Source organism: Aulonocara stuartgranti (genome assembly GCF_965226115.1).
Source record: "Aulonocara stuartgranti genome assembly, chromosome: 7".
In the NCBI taxonomy this organism is placed as follows: domain Eukaryota; kingdom Metazoa; phylum Chordata; class Actinopteri; order Cichliformes; family Cichlidae; genus Aulonocara; species Aulonocara stuartgranti.
The window spans coordinates 42,075,661-42,103,628 of NC_138945.1; the positions used below are offsets into that span (position 1 = coordinate 42,075,661).

The 27,968-nt window shown below is 41.4% G+C and overlaps 1 protein-coding gene and 1 long non-coding RNA gene across 3 annotated transcripts in view; one reads left to right on the forward strand and one right to left on the reverse strand.

The window, feature by feature from the left end:
• Positions 1–27,968, forward strand: part of aass (aminoadipate-semialdehyde synthase) — a 101,238-nt gene that overhangs the window by 32,974 nt on the left and 40,296 nt on the right. For both annotated transcript variants that reach the window (XM_082540798.1, XM_082540799.1), the window contains 4 exons: positions 19,618–19,685; positions 19,791–19,937; positions 20,037–20,115; positions 23,186–23,313. In XM_082540798.1, the coding sequence (XP_082396924.1) occupies positions 19,618–19,685; positions 19,791–19,937; positions 20,037–20,115; positions 23,186–23,313 (422 nt within the window). The remainder of the gene's footprint in view (positions 1–19,617; positions 19,686–19,790; positions 19,938–20,036; positions 20,116–23,185; positions 23,314–27,968) is intronic.
• LOC309710935 lies at positions 1,646–7,752 on the reverse strand. Its single transcript, XR_014277833.1, has 3 exons — positions 7,543–7,752; positions 1,842–1,914; positions 1,646–1,697 (listed from the first exon to the last, which is right to left on the reverse strand). It is a non-coding gene; the product is annotated as an uncharacterized lncRNA (long non-coding RNA).

The window sequence follows — 27,968 nt, forward strand, 5'->3', positions numbered from 1 at the left end:
TACTGACCTCCTGGTGATTCAGAATTGGTTTAGAATATTCAGAATGTCCCAGGGACTTATTCTAATCATATCCTATGTGTGTGTAAGCGTGTTTGCATTTAGCCCTCTGCACTCAAGTCATTTCCTACACTTTATCAGTCTGGACCATCACGCCAAACGAAGCTTATGACCTTCAAAAGACCGAGTGCCAACTCATTATAAGCACATTTGCAAGGTGTGTCTGAAAATTATTAAAACCACTCATTTTAACAAAAGACATCAAAAACAAATTAGCCATTTTTAATCCTAACATTTGCCCCCCCAAAAATCATGTGTTTGCTTCCGCCTACTGTCCCACAGTTTCCTCTCCAGTGTGGTACTCAGCTTCTCATGAACACAGGCATTTTATCATCTAAACGCTATTCAGTTCATTTCAATGATTAACGCTTAAACATGGAAATAATGATTTATGCTTCTCACTGATTCTCTAAAAAAGTCCGGAAACCTTCTGGGTCACTATTAGCGTAAGTTTTACCATACCTAAGTTATTAAAACACCAATGAAGTCATAAAAATGTTCATATAACCCTTTTTTGATGTTAAAACTCAACTCCCCCCCCCCCCCCCCCTTTTTTTTGACACATTCCCATGTGTCAAATCAACGGAGCTAGAAAATTAAAAGAAAAGGTTAGTGACCTCATATCTTAGAAAGTATGAGACCTTCTCCTATCCAGTGTCGTTGCTCCAGTCCTGTCAGCCTGTGCCAGGGAATGAAACCAATTTAATTGTCATTTTAGATCTGTTCAACTCCTGGCTCTGCCCAGAGCCTGCGTCCTTAGAATTGCCAAGAAACAAAACCTGTATTAATATGAACTTCACTTGAATATGAACTTGTTGACTACTTTTGACACAGCAAAGGAATATTCTCTCCTTCTCGAGGACAGGCACTGACTCCCACTTATCTCCTGGAGCCAACTGTCCCTTATGGAGACACAACATTGCAGCTACAAGGTCTTGCAGATTGTTAAGTTGATCTGTGTGTAATGCTCTGAATCAGGTATGTAATATTAAATGAATGTCGTTTAATTAACTGCCACTACTTAAAACTTAGCAAAAGATATAACTGAATAAAAGATCACCAAGAAAAACATGATATCAGTGTTATGTAAGCGCGTGCAGCCTTCTATGCTCGAAGTCACCCCAGTCCATAGATCAGCCAAACATCGCGCTGACTGTAGCTTTTAACCCTTATTAACTTGAGCACAACTCTATAATGAGCAACAAACTGAATATGTATAAAAATGATCATGATTACACCTGCAATGAAAGATCATATGATTATCCTGACACCTGTAAATAGAAGATTAACCTGAGGTTATAACAATCACTGTAATACAAATGTTAATGTAATGTCAATAGCTTCAATAAATGATTAATGCAATGCTTGTTATATGATTCTGATGTAACAATACTGCTGATGCTAAAATAACAGTAAAACACCCCCTTTTTATCCCGTTTATAAACTTCACACATAAACGTTTATAAATACCTCTTTCAATTTTATTTCCCCCTGTTTTTCCCTCACTGACCACAGCAGGGAAATCTTTGTTTTGATTCAGCCATGAATCCAGCTCACCTGATTCATCACTGAGCCCCACCGTCACTGGCGTCTGACAGGGTGGCGCTGGATATTCTTCCTTTAATGTCTCTATTTTCAATCTGTTAATTAGAGTGCTTAAACATGAAGTAGACTGCGTCCACAACAAGTCAATACAGCTGTAAATGTGGCCAATTATCAATCTATTACCAATCAATAACAAAAAATAGCTTTTATTTTATGCATGCTTTTAGTCAACCACTCACCCAGAGGATTTCCAATCCCAGAAAATTCCTTCTCCTCATTTAATGAGTCTGTCCTCCTTCCATGCCCTGGTAACTGGTCCATCCAGAGCCATATCATCTTGAAATATACATGCGACAAGCCAAACCACACCTTGGTCACACCAACCCTTTTCCGCCCTGAAGATGTCCAACGCCATCTTAGTCTCGACCAGGGTTTTAATAGTTCTGCAATTTTCATTAGTTTTTATTTTTATTTAGTTTTGACTCCAGATTTTCAATTTTATATCCATTGTAATTAGTTTTTACCAATTGTTTGCTAGTTTAGTTTAGTTTTTATTTTTTGAAAATCCTTAGTTTCAGTTTAGTCTAGTTTTGATTAGTTTCAGTTTAGTTTTGGTTGTGTTTGCGATAATTAAGTGTAACAAAATCCCAGTTTCATCATATCAGTCATGCTCTTCTGCTTATCCTCGGGTATTGAGACTATTAACTCTTACAGCACCGGGTGTTCGTAATTTTGGTTCAAGTGAATTGATAAACTTTTTGAAGGCAATTGACTCACACAGTTATGTAGATGTCCCCGTCCTGTTGTCTCGGGATGCATCACGCTGCCTTGCCTGGGGTTAGCTTCTGTTTTCTGGGGATGAGGTTTGAGTGCGCTCCCTTACCTTTTCAAGGTAAGCTAGGTTAGCCTTCTTGTGTGAGCTTTTCAAGTGCACTTTAAGGTTTGTGGGATTTTTTTTGTTTTATAAATGTCCCTCATAATTTGTCTCTGTCCACTACAAGACACTTGCTTTATCCAAAACACAGTCATATTCAAAGTAATCCCAAATTGGACTCTGGCGCTTTCTCCCGACTTTTCCTGACATGATTCTGCGCGTGGACGGAGCAGCAACACAGACGACTCGACTAACGTACTGCCACCTGCTGGCATAATGAGACAGCAAGAAAAAATCTGGAAACTAAACTTCATTTTCACCCTTGACTATTGTATGACACGCACACATCAATGAAACTAAACACATTTTGCTATAAATTCAGTTAATTTTAGTTAGTTTTGTGAACACTCATTACAGTTTTCGTTAGTTTTCCTTTTTTGTTTTTATTATATTTCCGTTAACGAAAATGTTTTTTCACTTCTAGTTTTCGTTATTTCATTTGTTTTCGTTAATAATAATAACCTTGCTCTGCACACTGGAATAAATATAATCAACATGATCAACATTTTACGGCGTGTTAATTCACCATCTTATCGATTCAAATGCCCCATCCTTATGTGGTTTGTGACATTATGTTTATCCACTCTGTCTCTAAATGTTTGAAGAATTTTCAAGTTTGGGGTCAAGTTTTGAGAATTTAACCATAAGTGAAAGTTATGGTGTTATCACCCCCTTCGGGGCTTACCTTTCCCAGTTTTGATGATACTCCTCCATATTTTTTGCAAATACCCCTGTTGGTGGCGAGAAACTGTTGGTGTGGTCAAGTGGGTGCTGTAAAAACAAAAGCTCAGGACAGAACAGTTATCAGTCATGTACTTCATACAAAATTAGCATATCGAATTTCATATTGATCCTCTGAGTGTAATGGTACATTTTAATTTGAATTTATCAAAGCTAAACACAATATTTTTCTTTATTTTGCTCTTGTTCTTGTGCAGCACCACCTCTCAGCACATGCCCCTGTCGGTTCTATCCTACTTTTAAATTGCTGACTATTTCAAGAAAGCACCTAAAAGACGGGGACCAGTGTTTATCATTACATATCTCCATTTTGAGTGTGACAAGTCTATCATTCCCCTGTTATTCATAGACCTCAATAGAGGGTTTTTTGGCTTTTTTTCCCCCCCTCTATAAAAGTTAATTGACTCTTTACAGTAGCCTGCTATGGTTAATAATAACATGTTCAGTCATGAGTGAAATCAAACCTTTTCTTTACTTTAGCATTTAACATTCCCAACAATATAATGTGATACATTAATCGAAACACAGCTACTAAAACACAATTTTCTTAATGCAAACATCAGTAACTCAAAATTAGCAACCAAAGGGTTAAGTCTGCAGTTCACACTCATGTGAAACTACAGCCTCCCTTAGTCTCTGTCATCCTTCTGTTCTTGCAAAAACAAAACAAAGCAAGACAAAACATCCACCCTTCTTTTACAGGCTGGGTGAATTGTTTGTGGACATTCACTGATCCTAAAGTCGGTACCGTTTTTGTCTCAGTATCAAGTCAGTTAAAACTTTTAGTCGTCAGTCCATCACAGTCCAGTTACATGCATACATCCACACACATTCATACCAGATATTGCTGATAATGGAGTCTCATGCGCAACCTATTCGAGCATCCATCACCAGCACGATGACGTCATCATTTTAAAGGAAAACAGTTCCTTGTTTTTTGGACTGGATTGACTCGCTGCAATCCTTTTAGGCTCAGGACTTCTCATGTGATCAATGTCCCATATAAGTGAATTTCTCCCAAGCCCATTATAATCATGGAGAAAAATACTTTGCGACTGTTTTCAGTAAGAATATTTTATAGCGCTTTAAAGTTCAATCTCTCAGGCCTGGATTAAAGAGCTGATTTGTTAAATCAGGAACTCACAAAATACCAAAATATCACCACCGGTGGATCACACCTCTCAGATTTTCTTATTTCAGTGCACTGTAACAAAAGCAAAAACAAACGTAACCAATAAAATACTCATATAATATCAAATACTGGGGCCCATTGCAAACATGTCCAAGCATAAAACCATCTTTCTCTCTCTTAGAGAAAGAAAACAATCCAAATCTCACTGATAAAATCAACCTAGTGTCAAGCAAAACCCAAAAATCAACCAAAACTTCACCAGAAAGTTTTTCTCCCTCCCGGGACAATATTGTGTAGGAATACAGGTATCGTAACTCCTTTTTGCACTGACAAAAAACATGTTGGATTTACTTAATTCAATAGTGGACACTGGTTGCACACAAATGTTTTGTTTTGGCAGAAACTTAAACAACTGAGTTAAATCAACACAACCTTTTCATATTCAGTAAACCTGTGCATTTTGTGTTCATAAAACGCAATTGAAACATGGTCAGATGGAGTAAATTGAGCTCCTGGAATATTTTAATCCTTCAATTCTGTCAGTTTATTTCAACACTATTCAGTAACTTTTATCCAAATACTACTTGGTCACTTAAATACTACATGTTGTCTTCATATTGCAACTACCATCCTCCTATCTTTATCCTGGTTGCAACAGGGCTGAGAAATAACCCTGAAGTGACAGGTTACCAGGCAGGGTACACCCCGGACAGCTGACCAGTTTATCAGATAGAAACAAACAGCCGTTTGCACTTACATTCATGGATAATTTAGAATCATCAATTAGCCTAGCTCTAATAACTGCATGACTTTTTACTGTGGCAGGAAACCAGAATACCCAAAGAGAAACCACTGCAAACTAGCCAGACTGTGGACCTGCACCCAGGAGCTTCTTACTGTCAAGCAACAGCACTAACCAGCATGCCAACAATGTAGGAAATACAGGAAAGCTATGATTTCCTGTATTTGAGGCAGAATTCTTTTGTTCTTGCCCTTGACAGGTTAATCCACAATAAATAGCAATAGCATGCATGGGGTGTGTGTGTCGTTGTCTGCCTCTTATAACTCCAGTGATTTTCCTGTAGTTTGAAATCTTATGCGGTGTTGTGAATTCCGTGAGTTCAGCAACTAACCACTCTTATTGGATTGTATCGTGTCATCTCAATGAGAACAAATTGAGTTGTTGGATTTCGTACAGATCTTTAAAGCCTGAGACAATTGTGTTAAATACACGCAAGATGCTTACGTAAATCCAAGGGCTGGCCCCTTTTTTTTCTTTTTTTTCTTTTTCAGTGTGTTCCTCCTTCAATTAAATCTCAAACACAAAAATGTGGCGCTCCGAAATAAGGCTCACACCGTTAATTCATCATTTTCACTTTGTACCACTGCTCCTTATCAGGCTATGTGAAGCACAGTAAACAATTCAGTGGAGGCCTTAAGCCATAAACAGACATCACACACAAACATTGTTTTCATAACCAAACTGCCTTAGACCTTGTCCCCCAAATCTACACAGGTGCCCTCTGGGTGACATGAACTGCATTTAACCAATAAACAATCAATGGCTTCTTGTTGTTGTAACAGATTCTGTATTTGGATGTTTGTGTGCAGCATTTGTTAGTAAAGCATTCTTCATTGCATCAGCGTGTGCATGTGTGTGTGGATCACTTCTCAGTGAATTGAATCAGCATTTCGATTTGTGTGCGTGTGTGTGTGTCAGTTCTCACTCAATCAACAAGTGCATATGTGTTCATATCTGTGTTTCTCTTCATTCTGAGTCAGTGCATGTAGATGTGTGTGTTTGTGTGTGTTTGTGTTCATCACTTTCCTGTTCTGGGTAAACCACGGCCTGAAGCGTGCCCTGGGGTCCTGCCCTCCTCCATTTCAGTCCATTTGCGTCCATTGGTGCTGCTGCTCAAAGTTCTTTCCATACTGGTTCTGGCCCCAATTGAGGCAGTCCTTTTCTCCAGTGTCCTGCATCTTCTCCTTGTTCCGCTCCTCCTTAACTTGACCCTTTTGCTTCTGTAGCTCCTTCAGGGCTTGCTCCTGCTGTTGGAGCTTTTTCGTCAGGTTTGGCGACCTCCTGCTCCAGCGAGCTCCGGCCTGATTTCAAGTCCTGTATCTGGGACTCCAAGCCTAACTGATGGGTTCGATTATCAGCCAGCTCCTCCTGAGCCATGCTCAGTTTCTGCTCTGATGCCTTGAGCTCATACTGAGGGCAGAAACCTCAGAGTCTTTTCCGTACACGTCAGATTGAAGTTTATTGATGTTTTCCTTGCTTTGCTCCACGGCCTTCTGCAGCTCTGCTGTTCGGCTCTTCTCAGAGGTCAGCTCCTGGCCGAGCCCCGACACCTGTGCCTTCAGCTTATTTTCTTCTTGTGCTTTTGTCCATTCTGAGGTGCCTCCTGACCTCAGTTACTCCTCCTGTCTCTGGCACGCCCTTTTTGCTGCCCGATCATCAGTGTTGGTCCGTCACTGTCCTGCACAGTTTTAATGCAGAGTTGTTAAGGTCAGCATTCTTTTGCTCGGCCTCACTTTTCATCCGGGCTTAATGGGCGTCTCGTCACAGCTCTGTCAGCTGAAGCTGTCTGGAAATCTCCCCCGTGTAGTGAAACGGGCCTTGGATTTAACGCTCTTCGTCTCCGCTGCATGAGATCGTTTTCCTGCAGCAGTGTTGACATTTTCAGGTTGTTGTTGTGGGTCCAGCTGCTGTAGCATTTGGTCAGGGTCACATCAAAGATGGTAGAGGAGTGAGCAAAGATGGTAGAGGGGAGAGCAGGAGTCCAGGTCAGCCTCGGCTTTCCGGGCCGACAAAGCAGCCTGTAATCAAGCATAAAGAGAAAAAACAAAACAAAAACGGACGAACAGGAAAATGATGTTGTGTTGGCTGTGTTATTCAGAGAGGGGAGAAACAACGGGACCAGGCCCTGTGTCAGCCTTCTCTCCCCCTTTTTTTGTTTTTTCTCACTATATAATCAACTCATAACCCACCAAGCTGACAGGACAACACAGGTACATGTTAAAATTCTTAAGATCATGTTTAAAAGCCCAAAAAGGAATTTTCTTTCATTCAGTAATCATTTGTATTAATCAATCAGCAGAAAACATGTCACAATTTGACTCTTTTAACCACTAAATTTGACGTGTCATCACTGGTTGGTCAGACCAGTGTCTTTTTTTTGAAGTTAAGTTGTTGTCCTGCAACCCAGAGAGTTTATTTGTTAGTAGTGGATAAACTTTATCATTTAACAACCGGTGTATGTTAAGTTTCGCTGCTTTAACCTTGCTAGAAAATCTTCACGTGTTCATGAATGTAAGCTGTTTCTTCATTGCGTGTGTGTGCGTTTGTAGGTGGGTTAATTTAACTTTTTTATCAAACGAGGCATTTCTCTGGTTGTTTGCGTGTTTTTATTTTGTTTCCCAAATCTTGATTTCCCACCTTAAATAACAGCATTCCATGTCTTCAGCCAGGAGTCAGAGCCTGCTTGTGAGATTTCAGGGGCACATGGCGCCAATAACAATTCAGTCAAAAACTTGCCTGAAAATTTCCAGTGATGGTAACCGATAACTGGAGGAGAAGATGTCCTTTAAGCTTCTTTTCAGGTTGGGAACAAAGTGAGGTCAAGCTGTAATTTTGAGACAAAGCTTGGCCTGTCTGTCGTCCCAATTCTGTTTATCCTTTTGCCGCTGTACTCAGGTTTCCAGGTTGAGAGAAATCCAACTGTATTAACAAACTAAAACATTCACTTAGTATTTCTTTTCTGAAAACATCCATTCGCTTCATCTACCTAGATTTAACTCTCTCTCTCTCTCTGGGTGTATACTTCACACAGTCAGGCAGTTGCCTTCTATGGGCATGCAGAGTTCCTGTCACACACACAGCTACTCACTCCAGCAGCTGCAAAGCCGTCTTCACGTCCTCTCTCCACACTCTCAGTCACAATCCTCCATTAATATGAATGTATAAAACCAGTAATAATCGTAACCATAAATCAAATGTAACTGCCTATATTATTGAACTGAACCAAGAGTCACTTAAAAATCTTATAAATCCTGCTTCACACCTCAAAACTGAAACAAATCACAGCTGTATTTATCACTCAATCTTACCCTGCCGACTGAAGTGCCGGTCTAAATCATGCACGATTTGTCTTTTCTATATCAAAACCCAGCCAAACATCAAACATTCACCCTAGTCATTCAAAACCTTATTTGTAATATTATAATCAGCAAAATCAGCGTCTTATTTACAGGTCTTTAACAGTATTTGCAAATCATAATTATAAAACTCAAAAACACGCTAAACAGCAAGCAAAAGTCCTCTGTGCGCTTCACAGCAGCCACCTCATTTGCATGTTCACAGTCTAAAAATAGCTCGCAGCGCTGCAGTGCGCTGTCGTCACACACAGTCTCGTCTCACACACAACTCTATTTTATATTACAAAGACGTCTTATATTTACAATCACTGTCAGGCCCGACAGCTTTAGCGCCTACACAATTTTGACAAATTTAAGTTAACGGGTCCAACCGAAGAAAGTCCAACTTTTTTGTGATCAATTAACCAGTATCAGCCTCTAACTGTATCTGGCCTCATTTCTAAACTCCCTAACTCAATTTAACAGTGTCCAAAAAAGCGCAGATACCGTTTAACACGGTAAGGAGCCTCTAACTCCTAGCTTATTCCAGGATGCCCTGTACCCCACAGTTAAGCCAAACTGAACTAACCCTGTTCGCTGACAGGTCAAAGTCGCGCGTCCATGGCCAGGAGGGAGCGTAACCTCCGGGCTATGCGCTTCTTAGCAGCCTCTAACTGCCGTCCTATAATAATTTATAACACTTTGAAACAGCAGTCAACTCCTCGAAACAAGAGTGTGACTGAGGCAGGTGCAACCTAGTGATCAATGGAGCCTCTAACTCACAACATGACCAACTCAGGTCCACCATATAACCAATTGAGCCTCTACCTCACAAAATGACCAATTCCCTACCAAACTACTTGAGCCTCTAACTCAATTTCTTAGCAGCCTCTAACTGCATTAACTTCTTAGCAGCCTCTAACTGTATTAATTTCTTAGCAGCCTCTAACTGCATTAAACACTTAGCAGCCTCTAACTGCATTAAACACTTGAGCCTCTAACTCAATTTCTTAGCAGCCTCTAACTGCATTAACTCATGAGATTTTTTTCATCAAAATCAAAACAGACATCTACCAGTAATTTCAGTGAGTAGACTTTAATTTTATCATGTCCAACTTGGCACACTTTGGAAATAGATTCAACAGGTAGTGCCTTACCTTTGTATAAGCCGGCTTATGCCCACTCACGTCAGACCACTGGCTTGTGTCTGTCCGTTCGACAACCTCGGACCGTCCAAACCTCCAACTTCCACCCCAATACCACAGGAGGAGCCCCCAAACTGTTACGGATTCAAATATTGGGGATGGATACAAGAGGAAAAACCACAATAACAACACTGGTCCGGCCGGGTTGAGTCAAACAATGATTTTAATGATCACACGCGTGGGAGATGGACACTGTACGCAGACAGCATCAGATCTCAAAATGGTGGAGCATTGGTCAAACTCTTATAGCCTCTAGTGGCCCCCACCTAATCATAAAAGCCTAAACATTCACATTCTTTCTCTCACACAGCGCCTAAGCTACGACCTTGGCTCCCTGTTTATCTGCTCCTGCTGAGATGGGGCAGAAAACTCCAGTATGTTCTGTTCTCTTCTAATCAGACAAATAAGGCGATGACTTTCTGCGAACAGTATTTCTTATAACTCAGCAGTATAATGCATCATAAAACAATATCATTCATTCACAATAAATCAGCAGTCTAATGTAATGCAAATCAGTTTAACAAATGCAATAGTTATCACCTTCTTCTAATTCAGGAGAATAATGCAAACTAAAACTACATAATAATTCACAATCTTTTTTTTTTTTTTTTTCGCCTGTCCCATTTGGTTCTTTAGCCATCAGAATTGTTGTCTGAAGACCAACAAGGATACCCAATGGATTTACTTTGCCAAATGGATCATCGTGGCATTGCCGTATTGGTCCATTTGGTCGATCTTTGTTTTTATTATTTATTATATTTTATTTTCAGATGTTACAGACAGGACAGACATGAGTGAGAGATAGGAAAGGGAGAAAGAAAGAGGAAGGAAAGGAAAAACAGAAGGGGAGAAGGACAGTGAGAAAGGGGGGGAGAAAAAAAATAAAAAATCTCCTGGATCACCTGTTGAGAGAAGAATAGAAAACAAGCAAAAAAAGACAAAAAAAACCAAAAAACAAAGCAACATACTAAACACAACACCATCGCATTAATCTAGCTAAGTGTAAACAGCAGTAAATACTAAATATTCAATGTTGTTGTGCAGCACGCAGGACAGATGTGCTTCGAAGTAGCAGCCAAGAAAGGTGTAATTTGGGTCTACGAGCAGTGAACACCCGTGTGCATACCTGTGTGGATCAGCGCGCTTGTATTCCAAAGGTTTCTCCATGTAACGATCTGCTAGGGAGTGTGGGGGGGCCACAGCCCCGTCCTCCAGGGTGTGAAGCAGGTATGGAGGAGATCAAAACTCCAGACATCCAGAGGCCCCCAGAACACAAGAAACCATGGAAGACCAACAGAGGGGCAGCCGCGCCACTGTTCCAGTAAGAGCTGAGGAGAGTCCCAGATGAGGGCTCACTCAGCAGCCGCGGAGCAGAAGCCAGGGGGAGTTGCAGTGACGCGCCCGTGAGCACCGCCGGCCGCCAGCTGTGCCTGAGTGACCGAGCCCCAGGCCGAGAGGCCGGGGGCACCCCACCCCCGAAGGGGCCCGAGCGAGCCCCAGGCTCCAGGCCCCGATAAGCGGCCGCCAAGGAGTGAGCCGGTGTGTACCTGGACGCCCACCCCCAGACACAAAGAACCACCAACGCACCGACACCTGAGGGAGTCCGCCACCGGCAGGGGAAGTGGTGGTAGGTGGAGATAGGCCTCCAAACCTTGGAGGGCCTGAGGTGTCCCCAGAGAGGTGGCGTCTGATACCCAACCTGACATATAGACACAGACATACAGGCACACACAGACACAAACATCCATTCCCCCCCTCATGCTCTCATATGCACTCACTCCACACTCAACCAACGTGGAGACAGACATAAAGAGACGCTGTACACACGATCACACTCCCCAAGCGTACTCTACAAACCGGGTCTAGGTACCCTTGCTCCTGGAGGGGGGAACTGCACCCAGACCCAGGTGGTGTTACCCTTTTCCCTGCGGTGGGGAGAGGCAGACCACCCCGACTCCGTAGCAGCAGGGAGGCCCCACACTCCAGACCGCAGTCGGACGGCCAACTCCACCTAGCCCTCCCGCTCCAGCAGGCCGCAGAGAATGGGGGTGGGAGAAGACTCCAAACCTCCCTCCACCCGCTCATTGTAGTGTTGATCCATGTGTGTTCTAAGGTGCAATTAAAACCCAGGAGGGCATGGAGCTACCTGCCAAGGAGCAGCAGGTAAGCGCATAGTCCCTCCTGATAGCCCTCAATGTCTAAGTGTATTTAAAATTGAGAGGTGGGCAACGACGCCAGGGGTGAGGTGTACACCCTGATGGTAATTTGGACTCCGTGATTGTGCCCACCCCCAAGATCCTATATGTATGTGTAATGAGAGTGTGAATAATGTGAATGTCTAAGTTGTGGGATAAAATTGAGGCAGAGGCAGCCAGAAGGGGACAGGGGGGGGGGGGGGGGTAGCCTCCTCTGCACCCTGGTGACATACCCCTACTCCAAGGCCCTGCATGTGTGGGTGGTTGTGGTGGAGCGGGAAGAGAGAGGCAGCTGGAGATGGGGAGGGAAGGAAGGGAGGGGCAGGTAACCCCTCCCTGGGGCCAGCTCCCCCGCTGACCCCAGTAGGCACTCCCACACTCCGCGACCCGCCAGGGAAAGGGGGCCCAGGCCCATCCAGACCGGGGCCCAGTGCAGCAGCGCCTCCCGGCCCCACAGAGCCCGGGACAGTCCACCCAACCCCACCACAGAGAAAACTGCACCCACCCCACCATCCACTCATCTTCCAGACTACATAAGACAGTAAACGCCCAGGCTGAGATCTTCCTCCACCTCTCCTGTATCTCCCCCTCCTGCAGAGAGAGTTCCTGAAGAGAGGAAAGCTCCTGCAAGATGTGACCATCTCCCCCACCAGTTGAAGAGCCCCCCAGGTGGTTCGACGCACCGGCGGCACCCCGCTCCAGGGCCGGGCCCCCATGCACCCACCCGCCCACAACCCCGGCAACACACCAACCAGGATCCAAGCCCCCGAGGCCCGGGCCCCAGCCCAGAGACGGAGCGCCCCCAGAACCTCACGCCCATCCCAGACCCACCCAGGGCCAGCCAGGCTACCAGGTCAATAACCCACGTCCGTCAGCACAGACCCTCCCCTAGCCCCGCTGCACGCAGCCGCGAGGAAACAGTCACCTGAGAGCCAACAGAGCCCCCAACCGGACATGACCGCTACCCCGGGTTGAGCCCCCCAAGGAAGATGCCTCCGGGGAACCCCCCGACGCCCTAAGCCTGTCCCTACCCCCACACCAATCACAACAGTGAAGGCGGGACCAAATTATGACCCCCCACCCCCACTAGGTGATGGAGCTGATAAAAGGAGTCCAGAGCAATTGATCTGATGTGGTGGCAGAGGCTGTATCAAGACTAATGTAATCTAATAGATAATTTCTATATTGGTTAGAATTAAGATTATTTTTATTTTTCCAGTTCATGAGGACTGTTTTCTTGGCTATGCATAGGGCAGTGAAAATCATATGGGCTATATTCTTTTCTGAAGTGACATTATCTAAGCTGCCCAGTAAACACACTAAGGGGGAGGTTGGAATGTTACATTTCAGACACTTTGATAAGTCTTCACATATCTCGCGCCAAAACTTTTGCACTGGTGGACAGAACCAAAGAGCGTGGATGTAATTGTCTGGTGTATTGCCTTGACAGTGTGAGCAGTTGTTGGAAGATGTAAAGCCCATCTTGAACATCCGATGACCTGTATAGTGCACTCTATGTAGTATTTTGTATTGTATTAATTGCAGACTGGGATTTTTAATTAATTTAAAGGTTTTTAAGCAAATCTGAGACCAGAAGTTTTGGTCTAAGCTGACTGATAAATCTGCTTCCCACTTTGCAATAGGAAGGGATATTGATTCATCTAATTTAGAAAGTGTTCTGTATATTTTAGATAATAATTTGGGGGATTTAAGAGTAAGAAAATGTGCCGCACTTAGTGGTGTTTGTAATTCAACTTGACTGAGGTTAAATTTCTTTTTTACTATGGATTTAATTTGTTGATATTCTAAAAATCTTGTCTTGTTGATCCCATATTGTGCAACTAGTCTGTCAAATGGAATAAATTCTGTTCCCTCTAATATATGTTCTAAGTATTTAATTCCTTTACAACTCCATTCTGGGAAATTAATCATATTATTGTTTTGTAATATGTCAGGGTTATTCCAGATAGGTGTACGTTTGCATGGGATTAATGAAGACTCCGTTATTTTTAGAAACTCCCACCATGCTGTCAGAGAAAAGCTGATGTTGATACTTTTAAAGCATTCATGTCTTTTGATGTTTGAGCTAATAAATGGTAGGTCTGAAATCTCTAGATCCTTGCATAGTGCCTGTTCAACATCTAGCCAGGGCTCAACTAAGAAGGTATGTTTTAACCATTCTGAGATGAACTGAAGCCTGTTGGCTAAGAAGTATTGGTGAAAATTAGGCAGATCTAATCCTCCTCTATCCTTGGTTCTTTGTAGCGTTTTTAAGCTGATACGCGGGGGTTTATCTTTCCAAAGGAATTTGGAAATACATGAATCCAGAGATCTGAACCAATCTTGTGATGGTTTGTTAGGGATCATCAAAAATAAGTAATTTATTTTTGGCAAGATCATCATTTTTATAGTGGCGACCCTTCCCATGAGTGATATGGGTAAAGATTTCCATCTAGTCAGATCGCCTTCTACTTTCTTTAGAAGTGGGATGTGGTTTAATTTAGTTAAGTCTGAAAGCTTAGGAGAGACATTAATACCTAAATATTTAATATTTCCGGATTGCAGTGGGGCAGAGGAAGAATTATGGAAGGAGCAGTTAATGGGGAGAACTGTAGATTTTGGCCAGTTAATTGAATAATCTGAAACTCTTGAAAACCAGTTTATTAAAGTAATTACCTCAGAGAGGTTGGTTTGTGTGTTTTGCAGAAAAAGCAACACATCATCCGCATAGAGACTGATTTTATGTTCTGTGTTCTTACATTTTATGCCCTTAATTGTTGTAGCCTGTCTAAATGCTGCTGCTAGAGGTTCGATAAAAATTGCAAAAAGTGAAGGGGAGAGTGGGCATCCCTGTCTGGTGCCCCTCAGGAGATAGAAGCTGGAGGATGTCTGGTCATTTGTTCTGATACGAGCTGTTGGGGAATTGTATAATATTCTTATCCAGTTTATGAAAGAGTTTCCAAAACCAAATTTGTGTAAAGTTGCGAATAAAAATTTCCAGTTAACTCTGTCAAATGCTTTTTCTGCATCTAGAGATAATATTATGGTTTCGATGTTTTTATCGTATGAGTAGTCTATTAAATTAAGTAATCTACGAGTGTTTGTTGAGGAGTGCCGACCTTTTATGAAACCAGTTTGGTCAGGATGAATTAAGAGGGGGGTCATTTTCTCTAATCTCTTTGAGAGAGCTTTGCAGATTATTTTAAGGTCTACATTTAAAAGAGAAATTGGACGATAGCTTGAGGGAAATAAAGGGTCTTTGCCTGGTTTTAACAGGAGACTAATGTTGGCAGAATTCATATTTGGTGGTAGTCTGCCATTTTCCTCGATTTCCTGCAACATGCCGTGGAATACTGGTGCCAAAATTATCCAGAATTCTTTGTAGAATTCTGCAGGGAAGCCGTCTGGACCTGGAGCCTTATTATTGGGCATACTTATCAGGGCTTCCTGGAGTTCACTTGGCGTCAGTGGCGAATCCAGTTCCATTGCTTGACTATCTAGTAATTTTGGAAGAGTTACGTTGTCAAGAAACAGATCAATTTCATTTTTAGATGGGTTTATTTGTGGTGAGTATAAAGTTTCATAGAAATCCCTAAAAATGTTGTTTATTCTTCCAGGATCATATATTCTGTTCCCCGATAAATCTTTAGCAGCACATATAGTTGTTTTTTCTTTATTTATTTTTAGCTGGTTAGCTAGAAATCGACCTGATTTGTTACTGTGTTCAAAATTCTGCAAGCGAAGTCTTTGTATAAGGAATTGTGTTTTTTTATTAATAATTTCATTTAATTCTAGTTTTGTTTTGCATATTTTGTTCAATGTTTCCTGATCTTGGTCGCACGCGTAGGCTTCTTCTAGTGATTTGATGTTTTTTTCTAATTCCTGAATATTTTTGTTTTCTTCTTTCTTTTTGTGTGATGAGAAAGAAATTATTTTACCTCTCATCACAGCTTTCCCTGCTTCCCATAGAACAGAAGCAGATATTCCGGGAGTGTCATTAAAGTCTAAATATGAAGTCCATTCCTTTTTAAAATATTTAATAAAGTCTTCATCTTTAAGTAGTGATATATTAAATCTCCAGTTTTTTCTTGGCGTAGTGTTATTCTTGTGCATTAGTGTTAAAGATACAGGAGCATGATCGCTGACAGCTATAGGATGAATCTCAGTGTCTGAAATGTCACACAGCAGTGAGCTGCTGACCAAAAAATAATCCAGACGAGAGTAAGAGTGATGAACATGCGAGAAAAAAGTATATTCCTTACTGGTGGGGTGAAGAGAGCGCCATGCATCGCAAAGACCAAAGTCGCTCATATACTGTTTGATTATATTTGTGGACTGCCAATTGCGCTGAGTTCCTGTTGTGTTGAGCCTATCCATGTCTTCATTTAGTCCAAGGTTGAGGTCACCGCCAAGAATGAGTGTGCAATCAAGGTGTTCAGAGAGTGCACTAAAAAATCCGTGGAAGAATGAGGGTTCATCAACATTTGGACCGTATATACTTACAATACATAGTTTTTTGTTCAATATTGATAGTTTAATAATTAGAAATCTACCCTCTGGATCTATAACTGTATCGAGTACTGTAAAATTAACATTTTTATGTATTAATATTGCTACTCCCCGTTGTCTAGAATTATAACAGGCTGCAAACACGTTAGGAAACTCAGGTGTTTTAAGTTAGTTTAAACCTGTGACAGGTCTGTGAGTTTCTTGTAATAAAACAACATCTGCCTGTAGTTTTTTAAGCTGGTTAAATATCTTTAACCTCTTTCCTCTGGAGCCAGCTCCATTTACATTCCATGTGACAAACCTCAGCATGCCCATAATTGTGTGTGTATGTCTAATGAAGTATGCTGGGTGTTTCGTTTAGACAGGTGGAGAGAATGTGGAAACATCCCTTGTTTGTAAATAGAAAGAGAAAAAGAAGTGTGGTGAGAGGCTCCATAAGTCTGACTATGTGTGTGAATATTCACTAATATGAACAAGCGTGGCTTGCTTATGTGTCCTGCAAGTCTGTGCGTGCTGTGAGGCTGTTGTGAATGTGCTGCCGTTGAGCTGATGTGTTTGCGTGATCGTGGTGTGAAAATATGGAGAAATAGAGGGTGTTGTTTGTAGGTGAGTGGGGAAGTAGGTGATCACAGCAGTGAAAGACAAGAGAAAGAAATAAACCACATGAACTGTGAGCAACAACAACAAAAAAGAAACGAAACGGAAACATTCCAATTAAAACAATGACGGAGGGTGACGGTGTTATATCTGCTATGACATCATATTGATATTACTAGGTTAAACCCATGTTAAAAGAGAAAGTGTGAATGAATAAGAAAAGAGTGTAGCGGGTTCTTATCTGGAGTGCAGTCAATATAACCACGGTGTGGTGCCGGGGTCGCGGTAGAGCTGTCCGTCCACGTAGAGCCAGTCCACGGCGATGACAGCACGGGAGCCTTTCTGGATGAAGCTACGTCGAACTGGGAACAGGACCTTGCGTCGTTCCAGGATCTCTTTGGGGAACTGGTCGTTCACGCTGAAGTCCGTTCCTTTCAGCTCTCTGCCGCGACTCTTCACCTGTTCCTTCTGTTTGAATTGACCGAATTTGGTCACAATAGGCCGTGGTCTCCCGGTCCGCGACCGCACGCCCCCCAAGCGATGTACTCTATTGAAGTTGATGTTCTTTACGGTGTCCTCCGGCAGCTTCAGGTGGATTTTAATGAAGCTTTTCACCGTTGCCTCTGCGTCCTCTCCGGCAGTTTCTGGAATACCAGAAAACACAAGATTATCTCTCATGCTACGGGCTTGTAGATCGATAACGGACTCTTTTATTTTTTTATTTTCAATGTTTAGCTGGGTCACGTTATCGGTGAGAGATTTGACCGACTCCCGTAGCGTGGCATTTTCAGCGGCAAGCGTTTCCACCTGCTGCTGGCTGAATTCCAGGGATTCTCTCAGAGATTTAAATTCCCGGTGTAAAATCTCCACCAGGGACAGCCTCGCATCGAAACTGGACAATCGCTTGTCGATTGACTCCAGGATGTCTGCGATGTCTTTGCCGGCAGGCGATGTTGTACCGGGGGAGTCTGCCGGGCGACATCTCTTCGATGACGGCGTCTCAATTTTGGCCGGGGAAGATGCACTCTGGGCCTTATTCATTACTAAATCTTGAAAACAGCGGTCGATGTAATCTTGGAGAGCGTCTAAACTCTCCCCGTTGTCCTCCAGGGTGTTAGAGATGATAAAACAGATGTTGTTAGTTATATGACAATTGATTAGTATATTTGGTAATACTGAAGCTTGAAAAACCTTTGTTAAACTCTATGCTACCATTTGCTTTTTCTCCGCCAAAATCTCCGGCGTCTGACGTCACCTACAACATGGGTCGCTTACCTTGTCCGTCACTTCCGTCACTTACCCTTGCCCCGTCCGCCTCGTCCCCCTATAATTCACAATCTTTAATTAGGGGTCTAACATGGCATAAAATAATATTATAATCCCACACAACCCATTCTTTCATAACCTGCTTGTTGAGGATTGACCACAAGTTCTCAATTGGATTAAGGTCTGGGGAGTTTCCTGGCCATGGATGCAAAATGTCAATGTTTTGTTCCCCGAGCCCCTTAGTTATTATCACTTCAGTCACTTCGGTGCTCCATCAGAGGCTGGAAAGGGCATTGTTCATCACAAAACTGTTCTTGGATGGTTGGAAGAAGTTGCTGTCGGAGGATGTTTTGGCACCATTCTTTATTCATGGCTGTGTTTTTTGGCAAAATTGTGAGGGATCCCACTTCCTTGGTTGAAAAGCAGCACCCCACACGAATGGTATCAGGATGCTTTACTGTTGGCTTGAGGCAGGACTGATGGTAGTGCTCGCTTTTTCTTATCTGGACAATCCTTTTTGCAGATGCCCCAAACAATAAGAAGGGGGCTTCATCAGAGAAAATGACTTTACCTGAGTCCTCAGCAGTCCACTCACTGTACTTCTTGCAGAATATCGGCCTGTCCCTGATATTTTTAGGGGGGACAAGTGGCTTATTTGCTGCCCTTCTTGACACCAGGCCATCCTCCAAGAGTTTTCAGCTCGCTGAGTGTGCAGATGCACTCACAACTGCTTGCTGCCATTCCTGAGCAAGATCTGCACAGATGGCACCCCAATCCTGCAGCTGAATCATCTTTAGGAGACTGTCCTGGCCCTTGCTGGACTTTATAATTATGTTATCTGAACCTAAATCGGGACAAAAGATCTGAGAAATCAGATAGAAAAAGCTGTTTAATCTGGTTCTTGTAGATGATTTCCCTCCAAAACTATATACAACTAGCTGTAAGTCATGTAACTAGAAGACAATTAAGAACATAATTTTGCATACATAAGATGGTTTTCTATGGTAGATGAGAGTTTGATGGTGTAAGGCAAGCTTTTACAAATACATACTGAGCCATTTTGAATGGCCTGTATTTTTATACAGCATACAATAGTTAGTCTGTCATGGGAGCTTAAATGGCACAGAATACTAAAAATCACCCTCTAACCTTAAATTAATGACCAGTTTTTCTGTCTTATAAATATTTCTGTCATTTTAATCGTTTATGATGACCACATTATAAATTACTATTTTGTGTGTTATTATTTAGTAAATTGTTCTTTTTGAAGTAAATGAATCTCTCTTTCTTTTTCTTCAGGAATGATTAACATTTTGCATGGATTGGGGCTGCGCTTCTTGGCTCTCGGCCACCACACTCCGTTTATGGTAAGAGTGGACATTCTTTATCATTTCAAAAAAATGTTAAAAACAACTTTGTCCTTATAAAGAGTTCACATGTGATGTCCTTTTCTCCACATGATTCATATCCAGCACATTGGTATGGCTCATAACTATAGGAATGTAAGCCAGGCCATCCAAGCAGTCAGGGATTGTGGGTATGAAATTTCAATGGGGCTTATGCCCAAATCCATTGGACCCCTCACATTTTGCTTCACTGGAACAGGAAATGTCTCCAAGGTACAAAACCTTAGACACAACCAAACACTCATTATAAATACATTAAGGAGGATTTTGTGATGAATGTTTCATTTTATGCATCTTTTTTCTTTCTTGCAGGGAGCCCAAGACATCATCAACGAGCTTCCTGTTGAATATGTTGAACCTCACGAGTTGAAGGACGTCTCTGAAACAGGAGGTATGAAATATTTTGAGCATCATGCAATTTTCAGCTGTTGGAGTGACCGTGGTGGGTTGTAGCACTTTAAACACACAAGTTCTTTGGGGAAATGGTCTGTCTGATCTTGTTATTTGGAATGTGGAAAAACATGGATACCACAAAAAGCACAAGGACTTAAATTAAACATTGCTTACAGATTATATTACAAATGAAATGTGTTTAGAAAATAAGAACATTTATAAATTTCTACATTGATCAAAAAGTTCTTACTATTAACCAAACTTTTACTATGTTCCTTTATTTTTGCCTCTGTGAATAAATTGGAAAGTCATGAACCTAAAAAAACAAAATATCTGTCAATTTATTTTAGGGCTGTGGGATATGACAAAATATACCAGATGATGATAATAAAACGTCTGTCATCTCTATCCCTGTTTTTGTGGGGTTGTCAACTTTGAGATACTGAGAGTCACTGACCCGTTCTGTCATCATGTGAGTCATTAGGATCCCATGAGACAAAGTGTGAATTAGAGGTGAATCACTTGGAAAATGATCTCAGGACTGTATTATAGGTGGCACCTGTTTGGTGTTGTAGGTCACTACCTCTATTCAGTGGATATCCATTTACTCATTTACTCTTCTCTGAAACCATACATCTTCTCTGTCCAAAATGTGAATATTAGCATCATGAAAACAGTGTGTCCCCTCATTGAAGTGAAATTATAGCTGAATCTTGTCCTAAAGACCTGGATCTCTCTTGTGGCGCTACGTACCTTTGGAGTGGTTGTTTCGTCCCTCCTATGTATTGGTCTGAGAACTGCTCATCATATAACATACACAACATTGTTTTCTTTTCTTTTTTTCCAGTGATTTTCCATTTTGTTGTCTGAGGTTGTTGCTGGGTCTGAGATCTACTGGGGTGTTATGCTCGGTGAAGATTTTTCAAACAGAGCTATCACATCACAAGGGGCAGTAGTGTAGTTCTGCTGAGCAGTAACTCAAAGGGAGAAAATCCCATGAAACTCTGGGGCACCTCCCTCACTGTAAACGAAAGAGGGTCTAACTGGCAATCCTAATTGTGTTCATCCGCGTAAATGACCTTGCGAATCATGGAGCTTAAAGTCTCATTCAGCCGTTCCACCACCCCATCAGTCTGAGGGTGGTAGAAGTTGGTCCGAACACATTTAATGCCAGTAATTCGTACAGTCCTTGTAGTCTGTGAGACATGAATGATGTTCCCTGGTTAGTTGCAAGTTGGCAAGTCAAGTGATATTTATTTGCAGTGTTTTCCTTTGCTTTTATGAGAGCAGCTTTCCATCTACCTTTGTTGTTCCACACCACACACAACTCCACATCCCACCACAGGGCTCTAGAGTGCGACCAATTTGGTTGCAAATGCGACCAAATTTTTCAGTGGTGCGACTAAAAAATAATAATTTGGTTGCAACTGGCGGGTAGCAAAAAAAAAAAAGAAAGAAAAAAAATCTGCAACCTTCCCTGTGGTCAACAACAGACACACATTTTGCCCCTATCGTGGACTAAACCAATCAGAGATAGTCAGGGGCGGGACCTCTCTGATTGGCCGTGGTCCAGTTGAAAGTGCAGGTGGAAGTGGGAGGTGAGTAGCTTGAATAAAGCGATATCAAATCATTAAATCCTGAATCGACTTTTAAATATAACTCTGTTTTGCCAGAAACGCCAGATTCTCAGATTAAAGCTCACAAAACCATTTCAACAACAACCAAACAGCAAATGAGAGCAGGTACACGGATTGCACACAAAGACGTAAACACAGAACGGACCGACGCATCAGAATCAACTTTGTCTTTCTTGGCTTTCTCACCCGACGGCCCGTAGACGGACACGCTGTCGGAGCTTAGGGATTCTGATGCGTCCGGTCCGCGCTGTGTTTACGTCTTTTTGCGCTGATTCTGAGCTGCAGGTTTTGTCTCTCCAACCAAAATTCACCGAGCCAGCAGCAAAAGAAGCAGCAAACTGCGCTTCACATTTGATCAATGTCGTCATGAATTTTGCTGTTTTGCTTCCACGACTATTAAAATCACACTCCATGCACAGCTAGCTCTCTCTCTATACTTCAAGAACAGTTTCCCATCTCCAATCTCTGTTTTCTGTATTATTCATTCACTTATTACCCACCAGTCTACCGTTGTTTACAGCGCTGTGGCTGCTGTCTTTTTCTTTTCTTTTTCTTTTTTTCACTTAAATGACCTCGGACAAGAAAGCCTGTTTTTTCTGTTGTTCAATACTGAAGAAATTTAAACTTTATATGCAGAACATTGTAGAATATTTTTAAGGTTATCTGCTATAAAAAGCCAGACCAGGAAAGTCTCCTTCATGTTTTTCTGTGTTTTATTCTCAGTTACTTTCACACAAAGGCATCTGCTGTGATTTTCACAATTCTGATGAAGTCAGTACTGATAAATGATCAGAATTATAATATTTCTGACTGTCTGAGGCTAAGTTGAATCGAATCGGGACTTTGAAAACCGGAATCGAATGGATTATAGAAATCAGTGATGATACCCAGCCCTAGTGAGCAGCCTAGGCACGACAGAAGTGGATGTAGCTGCAATAGGAAAAGAACTATTGCTCACTTTTCTGTTAAGTTAAGGCCTGATCCTTCTGAAATTCATAGCCAGTGCTCTGACACGGTGTCATCAATCTTTGAATGCTGAAAAAGCACAGTGTATCCAGAAAAACACATTATATTATATAAATTATTATAAAATTTGTGTGCGCCTAACTTTTGTGCCGGTACGCCTAACTTTTTAAAGTTAGGCGTACCGGTACGCCCATGGCAAAAAGTTAGTCTAGAGCCCTGCACCACAGTAAACCTCTCTAATTATTAGGATTCAAAGTCAGTTCACTGTATTATCATTAAAGATTAAGTCAAAATATTACTAGAATCATTAATGTGACATTAAGATTAGATATATACTAATTTATGGCTAAAGCTAACTGTATTCCTACAACCTTTTATTATGCAATTGTGTTTGTTCGTTTTTATCACTATCATTAAGTTATATTATGTAATTTAACTAGAGCAAACTGTATGTTTTCTTGCCAGATATGACCAAAGTGTATGCCACCGTCCTTAGCCGACACCACCACCTTGTAAGAAAGAGTGACGGCATCTATGACCCCATTGAGTACGAGATCCATCCAGAACTGTACACTTCCCACTTCAGGACCAGCGTGAGTTTCTTAATTTTTGTCTGTCACTAAGGCCTGCTTACAACATTACTCCAACCCCCGTCTGTTATTCAGGGGCCTTGTCCTCTACTTCAGTCAGCAACACATAAGGCATCCATCCATCCATCCATCCATTCGCTTCCGCTTATCCTTTTCAGGATAGGTGCTCGAGCCTATCCCAGTTGTCCTAGGGCGAGAGGCGGGGTACACCCTGGACAGGTCGCCAGTCTGTTGCAGGGCTAACACACAGAGACAGACAGCCACATGACAGCGCTCACATTCACTCCCGCATTCACACCTATGGGCAATCTGGATTAATCAATTAACCTATCCCCACAAACTGCATGTCTTTGGACGGTGGGAGGAAGCCGGAGTACCCGGAGGGAACCCATGCAAACACGGGGAGAACATGCAAACTCCACACAGAACGACCCCGGTCTGATGGTGTAATTGAACTCAGGACCTTCTTGCTGACCTCCGTGCTGCCCACATAAGACATGAATAAGTCAAGTTGTGCTGGCATTTCAAAACACATGCTGTATTGATGTGTCATTTAAGTAGAAATATAAAGCCCACTTGCAGGGTTCTAGATCTGTGTTTACCATGGTAATCCCTATGTTTTTATATAGATTATTAGAGATTAGGGAAAGGAAAGGGGTAAGGTATGTGATTATGGAGGGGAGAGTTGGGACTTTAAAAGGAGGGTCTATGACTGGTAAAGAGAGAGAGCTCACTGACATGGAGAGAAGGAAGAGTGAGTTATTGTGTGTGCATGAGGCCAGGTGGAAGGGTAGCAAGGTCAGTAGCACTGGATTTGGACTGTTCTACTTTGCTGTAGAGAGCAAATGGAAAGGAGTAGGGGTAATCTTGAAAGAATAGTGTCAGACAGCATCATGAATTTGAAGCTGGAAAATGAAGGTGTGAATATTGTTAGTGCATTTGACCCACAGGTTGGATGTCGGTTAGAAAAGAATATGGAATTCTGGAAATGTACATGCATGCAGAAATGGCATTACTGGATGCAGAAGTTGTTAGATGAAGTGGCAGAGAGTGTCCTCAGGGACATGTAGGTTAAGTGAACAGAGGAGACGATGAGGTGTTGGTTAGGTATGGTGTTGAGTAGGGCTATGCGATATGACCAAAATCTCATATCCCGATATAAGACATCTATCGTCCCGATAACGATATAAATCACAAAAATGTAACATTTTCTGTAAATTCTGTGAATCTCGTCTTGCGTAAAGTGTTTCCAGCTGCGCATCATGTAGCTGGAGTCGAGTGTTTTAACAGATGCATGAAACAATACATTTTTAGACATAAGTTGTAAAGGGCGCCGTTTTTTTTGTGAGTATTTATTACACGGCGTGCTGCGGGGAAAAGCCTGTTCTAACGTTTGAGTCTAAGGTTTATTTTTTAGCACCTGGCGGCTCTTTTTTAATTCTCATCTGTAAATAATCTGCTCTTTCACGTGATTCAGTTTATTTTGAAAAGTCTCAACAGGATCTTGAGCTTTATTGTGAAAGGTTTATGTGAAACATAAACAAGCGGACATGCGATGGTGTTACCGTCGTTGTTGCTAACGACAACGCATAAAAACAGGCGCTTGTCCGTCTGTAGTGTGGTTATATAAAATATAAGAGAAAGAGAGAACTTTAAGAAATTAATATAGCCACTACAGTGACCATCAAAACGATTAAAAAATATTGCCGTAAACAGTTTATTTTGCGACACCACGAAACAAACGATAGCGTAAAATGAAACGATAGACGTTTTTATATCATCATCTGATATATATATAGTTATATCGAACAGCCCTAGTGTTGAGGAGAAAAATGGAAAACATAGTGTTCATCTGTTGTAGATTTGTTTTTTTTATTTTTAGGCTTGCCACTTCTTTTGTCCTCCACTTGTCCAGTTTCCTCAAAAAGACTTTTTCTAATGTAATGCATACCAGGCAAGATATGCAAGTTATTGGCTAATAGCTATTAGCCAATAACTTGCATATCTTGCCTGGTTGGCTAATAGCTATTAGCCAATAACTAGTTATTAGTTATTAGCTTTTTATATTATATTTTAAAATTGGTTCTTTGCTAGGTTCTGTATTATGCATAGACCCATAATTCATTCATCTCTTGAGTTAGGTGTTTTTGCCTTTAAATCATGTGTCGGTTTTAAGTGGTTTAACAAACAAGAAACCCATCCCTCTGAAAATCATCATGGACTGGACTAAAAAATGAGTGAAAAAGTAACCAAAGAAAAACTTTGGCCTTCAGAAGGCCTTGAGAACTATTGCTCTGCCACATGGCGAGTGGCAGGGTACATCCTGGCTAACATAGAGACACACACCATTTGGACTCACATTCGCTTAAGACTTTTTTCCAGTGTGATGGAACTGTCTGTAACTGTCTTATCTGCTTTATGAGGAATGTGCCCCGTGAATTAATGTCACCCAGTGAAATCAGTCAGATACATTAAAATAATAAGCTACTTAGCGATGTATTGCCAACATATTTAAGGTTGGGTTTTCAAAAAGTCAATGCTTAGATATTAATCAACATTAAAACCTAAGTAAGATAGTTGCAGCTGTAGTGTTAAGTTTGTCTCTGGCATGTCCAAATTAACACTGTCAGATTTGATTTCAACACTATTAAAGTGTCTATATGGGTCCACACCAGAGAGTGTTAATTTAACTCTTTTTGGAGAGTTGGTACGTTAACTCTGATTTAGTGTTAAACACCAAATCTGTCTGGAGTTGATAATTTAACACTTACTAATGCTAACTAGGTGTTAAGAGTTTATATATTAACTCTCAAAGAGTATTTTAGTTTAACTACGTAAGAGTTTTCTTCTAATTAATTCTAAAAAGCGGGAATTTTACTGTTCTGAACTTCTAGAAATTTCTTTTGGAAATAAACATTTACTAAAAAGACGCAATGGTTTTTGAAAAACATTTATTCTGAACTGTGCACCACAAAACATTTTCTGAAAGATGTAACAGTATACATGTTCTCACTTTCATTAGAATGTTGTTTATCAAAAGGTCTGACATAGGTGAGCTGGTAAATGCAAATAACAGCATTCTCTCACTTATTTCTTTAATACAATATGCATGTCCTTCATTCATCACTTTGTGGAACTTCAACGAACTTCTGCTCTTCCCCATATTCCATCTTCACAAGCATATCCTGTGCGGAGATTGAATAAAAATTAGTGGCACAAATCAATTGCAGCACAGTAAAAAAAAAAGAATTCTCTTTGAGCCATTACTTGTGTAAAGTATTTTCCCAAAAGACAAGGACACAGGCAACAGGTAATACTGAACTAAATGTAAAACCTCAACCTTTTTCATTTTTACCTAAACCGTGTGCACAAAACTCTGGAGGGATCTAAATGCTAACGTAGAACCCAGTCAGGACATCTGCTACTGCTGTTTGCGCGGTTTTTTTTTTTTATGGGAGATCATTTTCAGGCTTCAAGTAGCACCATTATACCAACATTTCACATTCTAGACATTGTTTTAGGTGTATTTGACCAAAAATTTGACTGAAAATTCACATGCAAGCTTTTTTTTCAAGGCTGTGGTATTTGCCTGCAAACAATACCTTTCAGCTAGCTAAAACAGAATATTATGCTATCGCCGAGCAACATGGCTAATGCCTTTCACACAGCTTTGTCTCAACTCCATTTTATTTGAGGGCGCCTTTCAGAAACCCAAGGTCACCTTACAAAAAAAAACACAATTAATAAAAGGAACAATAGTCATAAAATACATAAAATAAGTTAAAATTACAAAACAGAGCGTGACAACAAATAAAATCAGCATTAAAGCGAATAAGCCAGTTTAAACAGATGTGTTTTGAGCTGTGTCTTGAATATGGAGAGGGAGTCAATATTTCTTAGTGCAGGAGGAAGAGAGTTCCAGAGCCGAGGAGCAGAGCGACTGAAAGCTCTGTTCCCCATAGTAATAAGGTGTGAGGACGGAACAGTAAGATGAATAGCAGATGATGATCTGAGAGGGCGGGAAACAGTGGTGATATGGAGTAGGTCACACAAATATGAAGGAGCAGATTTATGGATACACTTGTATGTAAGAAGTAAGATTTTAAAATTTATCCTGGCTTCTATGGGCAACCAGTGAAGCTGCTGAAGAACTGGGGTAATATGAGCACTTAACGGAGTGTAAGTTATGACCCGAGCTGCAGAATTTTGAAGAAGTTGAAGTTTATGAAGGGACTTTTTAGGGAGACCAAATAGGAGGGAATTACAGTAATCAATACGGGACGTAATAAGACTATGGACAAGGATGGCAGCAGCATGGGGAGTGAGGAAGGGACGGAGTCGGTGAATATTACGTAAATGGAAGTAAGCAGACCGTGTTATGTAATTAATGTGAGACTGGAATGAAAGAGTATTATCAAGTATGATACCCAAACTCTTAACCTGAGGGGAGGGAAGGGTGGGAGAATTTTCAACGTTAATGGAAAAGCTGTGGGATTTGGTTAAGATAGATGGTGTACCAACAAGTAAAACTTCAGTTTTATTACTGTTAAGTTTGAGGAAATTGGAGGAGAACCAAGATCTAATCTCAATAAGACAGTCTGAGAGGGAGGTAGGTGGGAGGGATGAATTGGGTTTAGAGGAAAGGTAGAGCTGGGTGT